Source organism: Heptranchias perlo, chromosome 2, assembly GCF_035084215.1.
Source record: "Heptranchias perlo isolate sHepPer1 chromosome 2, sHepPer1.hap1, whole genome shotgun sequence".
NCBI lineage: Eukaryota > Metazoa > Chordata > Chondrichthyes > Hexanchiformes > Hexanchidae > Heptranchias > Heptranchias perlo.
Window position 1 is genome coordinate 48,592,367 of NC_090326.1, and position 8,789 is coordinate 48,601,155.

At 41.9% G+C, this 8,789-nt stretch overlaps 1 protein-coding gene across 6 annotated transcripts in view; it reads left to right on the forward strand.

Annotated features, from left to right (window-relative positions):
* The window catches only part of pign (phosphatidylinositol glycan anchor biosynthesis, class N), a 141,142-nt gene extending 132,905 nt beyond the window's left edge, over positions 1-8,237 (forward strand). For all 6 annotated transcript variants that reach the window (XM_068001866.1, XM_068001868.1, XM_068001864.1 and 3 more), the window contains one exon: positions 6,755-8,237. In XM_068001866.1, coding sequence (XP_067857967.1) covers positions 6,755-6,878 — 124 coding nt within the window. In that variant the 3' untranslated portion in view covers positions 6,879-8,237. The remainder of the gene's footprint in view (positions 1-6,754) is intronic.
* Positions 8,238-8,789: the final 552 nt, after the last annotated feature.

Genomic DNA, 8,789 nt, shown 5'->3' on the forward strand with positions numbered 1-8,789 from the left:
TTATGTGGGAGTGAAGCAATAACCCCTTCTGCATCTTTACCAGCCATTACCATGGCACAGTACCAGAAAAATAATCGTGTGTGTATATATATATATATATATATATATAATGGGTGTCCAGTGTTGATGGAGGACTAGTTACAGGTAAAAATTCATTTAAAGAGCATAGTAAGAAGATTAAGTGAGTTTTAAATCCATTTCTGCATCTTTTTCTGGGGTTTTTTCTGCTACCACTTAGGTTTTAATGAGCCTTTGTGGTAATTGCTCTGCAGCTTTTGTTGCGGCCCAGAATATGTGAACGGTTTGGAGGAAGACGAGGAAGACCAGCAGGGTGGGGTGGGGGTAGACAGGTCAGGCTGCACCAGACGAATTTGGTTCCCACCTATGGGTACCCTCACACCCGACAAAGATGCAAATTCCTTTCTTGGGCAGAGGATTAATACTTGTGGAGACTCCTGTTCCCAATCGAAGCAGGGACAATAAACCCAATGTTACCAATAGTTTTTAAGTGAATGCCTGACTAAGCGTAATGTTGAATATTTCTGCAGAATCACAGTATGTCATGCTTTCAGTGGTACTGCACAAAAAAAAGCATAGCCTGATTGGCTGTACCTGCCAAGATGGCACCAACCATATCTACAGGTATTGGCACACCTACCTGGCAAAGATCATGGGGAACTGTCTTCACAGAACCCGGGTCAGCAGAAAGGCAGATGCAAAGATGTGCCATCTGCTACAAGGGCACCTACAGTTAATGTGCAACCAGTGGTAGTAATGGTCGGTATGGCCTCCAACCGGCAGCTGCTTCCACCTAGGCATGTTATGACGCTGACCTATGAGAATGGTGCCCTGGAGTGGAAGACAGTGGGCCACGCTCCTTGCAAACAATGTCATGCAGCACCATTTCTACTGTCAGCAGGCATCAAACAGGGGATTGGTGCTGGGCTAGTCCATCGCTTGCATGTAGGCTCATGCCTGATTTCCTTTCTCTTAATTTTTTCCTGTCAGTTCTTAGCCTTGGCAAAGACTTCCAATGGGTTGAGATGCCTTTTGAGCGTTTTCAAAGACTGTAAAAAATGTTGTCACCCTATTCTACCACTTCTCTTTAGTTGCCCTTTTAAATTTCACCAACACACAATTTTTCTGCACTAAATGTACTCCCTGCATGCTGAAACTGTGAATTATGCTAATAAACCCACAAAACTTGACTGCTACGAGACCATTACCTTTTGGGTGAGATTTGCACCAGTTCTTAACCAATACATGAAAATCAGCAGCATTGTTGGGCCAGAGTTCAGGGAGCTTCACTCTAGCCTGTGTAATTCCTGACCTGATGATACTCAATACTGATCCTGAAGGGCTCATTTTCCAAGTTTATGTTGCCAGCGGGAGGCTTTGCTCACTGGCTGTGTATATTGGGAAATCATGGCAGTGCCCCTGCAATTTCCCGATATGTGTGGCCATAGGGTGATGCTTCCCACCAATGGAGCGAACTTGGAAAATTACTACCTGAGTGCCCAAAGTAGAAAAGTGTTTCAATGTCCATTCCCCAGCACTGATACCACTTACCTCGGTGAATAACAGTTTAAAAAAAATTCTCCCCCAGCTAGGTGATATAAAAAATGTTTACTCATCTCCCACTCCTTGTAGTTTTCTGCCCTTACTCTTTTTTATTTAAAGGTGGTCATTTATTCTGGGGCATGGTTCTACAAATGATGTCAAGTCTTTCAGTATCTTACACAAGTGGCCATTTTTCACATGTGGCCCTAGTCAGGAACATTTTACAATGGTGTTGCATTTATTTATAATACGGCACTGCGCTACCATTGTGTCCATTATAAGGTGTAGATTATTTACATCTAAATTGAGAAATCTAGTACCTTATTTTTCAAGTAAAAAGTTGCTGCAAACTAGTTTGAAACTACAGTGTTTACGAAAACATTTGTTGCAGTTTCTGGAATAGTTGACTATCTATTGCAGACAGGGAACCTCAAATGCCAGAAATTACAGCAAAAGTTTAATTTTAAAAATTCATGTCCAGTTAATATATAAAAGTGATACACACTCAATAATAACAAAAGACGTTTTAAAAGTTTCAAATAGTGAAGATAAAAAAGCAAAAAGTGACTGCATTTCTCTGACAGCAGTGTTAAATAAGTGTCTTGGAAAAGAATGCGTATAATCTTCAGCTCCACTTATTTTTGTGAGCTATGCTTAACAAAAACAGGATCTGGGGGCTGAGTGTCACTGTGGTTTAGTACTGACCATTCACTTCTGAGATCCAAGATGGCTGCTGTCTATTGTCTGCCGACTGTAAAGGTTTTACATGAAATAAAATTGGGCAGTCTCAATCTAACCACAAGTGAATGTGGGATTTGCAGCAAAGATTGACAATTTTATTTAGAGAGGCCGGTTTGGGAAGTCGAGGCATGCAGTTGTAAGGTAATATTCTGGAATTGAGTTTAAGCACATTGTTGAAGAGAGGTAAAGGGAACTTTACTTTGCATCTGATTATGCTGTGCCTGACTTCACAGTGCTTAATGCTGACACTGGGCAACAAAGGTAGAAAAAAAAATGCCTTCTGTTCCCTGTTCTGACATCCCTCACCGTGATAAGTTGAAATGTGCACGAAAAAATGTAAATGATTTTTCTTGGGTTGGGGGCAAGTACATGGCTCTGAAATTCCATGGGAGTTCTCCTGGTCTTCCGTTGTAACTCCGGTAGGAGACTGGTTGTACCCTCAATGAAATGGTGGAAATGGCTGAAAGAACCTGAGTGGAATTTCAGGGCCTATACTTTTGTGATAAGATTTTTAATTTTGGTTTCATATTTGGCCTGTTACAATGGTAGTTCAATGTTGTGCTGTGTTGAGTATTTAATCTACTTTGCTTACCTAGTATTTGCATATATCTGTATAAATTATACTTTTCATGTTGCTGAAATGCAGAACTGTCATCTGATTTAATTTACTCTGCCATAATAAATGGTAATCAAGTCCACTTATCTGCAAACAGGGTTGTTACCACACCCCATCTCTGAGACAACGCTAAAAGTTGCTTTTGACAGCATGTTTAACAAATACCTTGTATGTTATTAACACATTAAAGGTCAATTCAGCCCATGAAGCTTGTTAAATTTTACCAGATGAGTTTGAGGAAGATTTAGATTAATTAAAACCCTTGTGCACTCAGTGGGGTAATTTTGACTTTGGGTGTTAGTGTAAAATGGCGATATCAGATCAGCTGTCCTTTCAAGTCAATGGAAATAAAAATCGGGAGAGATGTATAACGGCAGCTGATTCGATATCGTCTGTTTTACACTATCACGCAAAGTCAAAATTTACCCTCACTTTATTTTTGTAAATTTATGGTGGAAAACCTATTAAGGTAGATTTTCTTCTAGGAGTGCCCATTGGGCACCCTCAGGTTTTCTGTACCTGTGAGGAAGCAGCTGACCAACTCTTTCAAACCCCACCCCAGACAATTTGCATGGTTTTGATGGACTTCAGGTGCAGGCTCACCGTCTATGCACCTAAAAAAAAAAACAACTGGAAGGAAATCAGAGCGAAGCTGCAGCCCTGAGAGGCCTTCCAGCTGCACTCTGGGCCCTGAATACCACGAATCATCCTGGGGGGAACCCTTCCACCTGGGACCTGGGACCCCTGCTGACCCTCCCCCATCCAAGTTGGCAGGGGTCAGAGTGCAGGCCATAACATCCAGTTTTCATGGGCACCCCTGTGCTGAGTCGTCCAATGAGCAGATTCCAAGGAAAATGAGCTGGAAGACTGCGATTGCCCCCTCAAAACTTATTACAGTACCAACACCAGGCTTGCGCCTACCATAGGCACAGGCCCAGTTTCGCCTTCTGCAGAAGCCTCAGGAGATCCCGGGGCAGTGAAATGGAGGTGGAGGCCTGATGTAATGGGTTTCTAACTCTTATTCCCTGCCCTGTGCCAGCTGAATGCTAATTCGCCAGGCACGGAACCGAAGACCCTATTTTGCTCAATGTTGGCATAATTGATGCAGCATTTACATTTTATTTAAAAAAATGTATAAATGTTTTTGTATAATGCTGATTGAATTGGAAACAATCTTTTTATAAATTCAGGGGGTAATTTTCACACCCCCCAGGAGGCGCAGGAGAGGGGTGGCAGGGGTTAAATTATTAAAAATGGAAAACTCAGCCCCAGCCCGCCACGACCGGTTTAACCAGGGTGGGTTGGGGGGGATGGGTGAGTAACCCACTCTCGAGAGGCGAATCAGTAATTATAATATGTTAATGAGGCTCTGTGTATCAGATTTTGGCAGCAATTTGGATTTAACGCCTCCAGCATGGGTTTCCCCGGAGCTCAGGAAACCCAGCAACTAAAGGGAGGTGGGAGCTGCCGGATCCAGCAGGTAAGTGCTTTATCAGCACTGTTTTTGGGCCAGGACGAGCAAGACCCCCCGCCCCCCCCCGCCGCGATCTCTCCCCACCCCGCGATGCGATCTCTTTCCCCCTCCCCCCCCCATCCCACGATCTCTCTCTCCCTCCTCTCCCAGTACCTCGCTGCGGCCTTGTACCACAGGCTTTCCCGCCTGGCAGCCAGCCAACCTCTCAATCTGATTGGCTGCCGGTTGGGAGACTGAGTTTAAAAAAAAATTCTAATGAGGTCCTGCTGTTAAATTCGGCAGAACCTCCGCCTTTCCCATATTTCCGGGCTTCCTGGCCACTGACAAGTGCCCCCATTCTCTCCCCGCCTCCCCATAAATATCGGGGCCATAGTCTCAGGCTTTGTTTTTTTATTAGTAGCAAGATGTGTATGCATTGGTAGGCTTCATGTTAGTCTGTGATTAAAAAGAGGAGAGAGGAGACATCACCTCCAAAATAGGCCCAATGTGCCAAGAAAGTGTACGAACCCTGAATGTCTTTGCTTGTGTTAGTGGTACTTCTTTCCTGCCCTGTTCACAATGCAGTGTGGAGTGAGAATTAATCTGTAAATCTCTCAATAGTCAAGGAAATGCCCCCCTGGATATGAGCAGTGGAAGTCACAGCAATGAAAATATATGCTTGCCTTCCACTCACCTAGCTGGCATAAGTATGGCAATAAATAATACTACTTTAGCTGCATTAGCTAGATTATGCTGGCTCATACAATCTAACATTGCCTGAATCTCAGATCACCACTCCACATGCACAGATACATATGCGCTGTATTATTTGCTCTTTACACGTCTGTGAAGTGGTGCTTTGAATTTCAGAGGAAACTGGAATAGCCAGAGCATGCAGTTTGTATATTTTGCTGAACATGTTTTTTGCTTATTTAAATTTTTCCCCCTTTTCTTCTCTCTCGATGAAGTTTGGATACAGTTCCATTGGTGTTAGCAGCCCGCCAGTACATTATCTGTGGCTGTTCTTCATGTGTGAGCCTAGCCAGTGAGTGTGGGAGGGAACTGGGAGGGCAGTTTGCCTGAGCCCAATCCTGTCCACACATGAACTTTACAACAGAGTCACTGGGCCACAATCAGAAGTGGAAATCCTGGCTGTTTTCTTGCACTTTCTGTAGCTCAACAATACTGAGGCCATTTGTAGAACAGCAAACATCACCCCAGCTAAAGTCCAGTTAATTAGCATAAACCAGAGAGTGAACCTGGGATCTTCCTGCTCCACGTGGCTTAGTGCCTCATCAGATGTTGCATTTACTCACTGAGTCATGAAGGCATCCCAAACGTAATGTTGACTGATGTTTACCAAGGAACTGAACTAATATTACTAGATAGGTATGGGGTAGTTGCCACCTGTGTCACGTTTTCCTGATTGCATTGAATTTTGGGACATTATCAACATCGGCTCCTACACTGAAGCTGACACAACATTACTTCATGACTGATTGGATATATGTCCTGGTGCAGGCTACACAACCAGAGCAGATTCAGATTTACCAGCTCTGCACCGTGATTTTCACATCATAATTATACTACCTGTGCACATTCAAGTGAAAAGCATGGTATAGCAAGGGTTGTAAAAACATGCCTGGAGTGGCCCCAGAGTCTACCTTTTGATCTGAAGTGCTTAATTCAAAAGAACAGCGTGAAGACCAAGCATAATCATAATCATAATCATATACCATACCTCTGGCACCTGTGTCGTATCCCTCAAGTATAAAGGAATTTTCAGCGGTGAAGGGCGGAACCTGTGGCAATGGTGTGTATTCTTAGTGTGATTTTTTTAGGGAGACAGTGGGGTTAGGCATTTTTTTACTCATTCACTCAACCTCTATTTAAGTACCACAATCAAACTCTTCTTTGTGTTCAGCACTGCAGGAAGAGATCCAACCAACTGGTGTCAACACGAAGATCTTGTAACCAGTAATTTTTATAAAAATTGTTCTAGTGTGGCAGACAACAGAGATCTTCTGCCAAGGTCAAGAGGGGAGAAAATAATAGTGCAGCCCAGTATGAGACCTTTTTATACAGCAGAAAGTGCAGGGAGATCACTTTAACACAAGGGGTGCGAGTGTCTAATGTGATCATCCCTCATTGGTTAGTGACAATGTTCTGTTTGTATGTGGAGTTTGAACCTCTTTCAACAAGTGAGGAAGACCCTGCCCACAGTAGGAGATCTAACATTTTTTGGCCACTTTTAATTCTCCACATCACCCGTAAAACCGGTAACAACAGTAGTTAATCAGATTTAGTAGCTTAAGTGCAAAAATAACAATGTTTCTTCGAAATCATGTTATTTAAAAAGTAAATTGTTCTTTTTTTTGTTACAGTATCAGTCATTATGTCATCGTGATGTCCATGACCATTTTCCTTATGTTTCTAAGTCGCTTGGCTGAGATCCTGACTACCCAGAGAATTAGACTTCAAGAGAAAATCAAGCAGCATTATACGTAATTGTTGAGTAACATGGATGATTAAACTGATGCTGCATTTACTCTGGGAAACTGCATTTTGGGTTAGATTAATGCAGTGATACAGTCTGAGACTGATCACACAAGCCCTCTGTCCTAACCCTCTTGGTGTGCCAGATGGTATTATCAACTGAATACATGAGATAGTTTTCCTACAAGCAGAAAGTGACCAGAGGTTTGTAATCATGTTTTTATACCAGTCTGATTCAAATTACATTAATGTGCAGTCAGCTGTAACGTGCCATTGTGAGTACTGAGACCAAGGTTAATAACTAGATACTCTTTACACTGGCAATCTTACTGAAAACCAACTTTAAGCTGACTTTGGAAGATTTAAGACCAAAGTAAACAACTCTGTAATCTTTGCACAGGCAATTTTATTTACAATAAACTAAATTTACAATTGGGCATCGGCGTACCATTTTCAACTGGAGTAAAACGCCTCGAATTTTGTACTTGTGATTGGCTGAGTTCTGCAGTGAAGAGGTCAATGGTCAGAGCCAGCTGCTGACATTGTAATTAAATAGCGGAGGGAGCAAGGCTGTGGGTGATCTGCCAAATGGAAAATGTGCACTGGAAAAGAAAAACATCAAATTTAAAGGCCAAAAATTCCTGAAATGTGGAAGACATTGAACAGGGTACTGTGGTGGAATGGAAAATTTGTTTTTATTTGTTATGATTAAGCCTTTTGAAACTTTCTTGTTTTTGTACGTATTTTAATTTGATACATTGGGACTGTGCTACTGGCTGCTCTGTATTCAAACATGCTGTATCAGGTGAATTTCTGGGGTGTGGCAGTGTAAGTAGCACTACAACTTTCACATGTCTGGCGTCACTTTTTAATTAAATGGTATTAAAGTTGATGCCATGTTAAGACATAACTAGCTTACCATTAAATGTATGCATTTATCAGGTAAATGTGGTTTCTGGGATTTTACACAAGAGTAATGTAATGGCCAAATGTGGCCGTCACTGTAATGTGCATTTTAAGTTCATAATTGTCTGTGTAATGAAACTGACCCCTTTTCACTCCACTCAGTAGGCCTGAAGTTTATAATAGCCATGATTTGAATATGCTGTACACAACTTGAATATTTTTGGACTCGTTATACAATGTACGCGACCCAGATTTTTATGTGATACATGTTTGTTGTTTGATGAATAGAATATAAGTAATGGGAAATGGCCAGTTGGCCCATGAAATCCCACCGCTCAAGTACATTAATTCTCTATCACGCATCGTTATATTTTAAATACCCCTAATGATATTTACCTCTCTTACCTTGCTCAATAGATTATTTCAAACATATATCATTCTTTAAATAAAGAAATACTTTCCTGATATCTGTTCTAAATTTATTTTTTGTTAATTTCCATCTATACACTCTGATCCTACTTTCTTTGTATACTTTGCGGTCCTAATTTGGGTTAACCTCATCTAGGCCATTTCAAATTGTATATACTTCTTAACTGATTTCTATCCAGACTGTAGAGCTTAAACTTCTCTAATCTTCCCTTTTTAGCTCATCCCCTATGGAGTTTGGGGTCAACCCTGCTGCTCTTTGCTGTACTTTGTCTAATGCAAGTATATCTTTGTGGCCAAATTGAACAGTATTCTAAGTGCAGTCTGACCATTGTACTGTAAAGCCTTAGCTTTAGACTTCTGTAGACTTATAGGGGGTGATTTTCACTTTGGGCATCAGCGGAAAACTGACGATTGCAGACCAGCCTTCCGTTCTGTACCCCGCCCGATTTTCCTTGACTACAATAGAAAGGAAAACCAGATAGAGAGCATTAGCAGGCGGCCAATCGACACCCGCCAGTTTTCCACCCACGCTCCAAAGTGAAAATGACCCCCAAACTCTGCTGTTCATGTTAGATACTCTAGTACTCT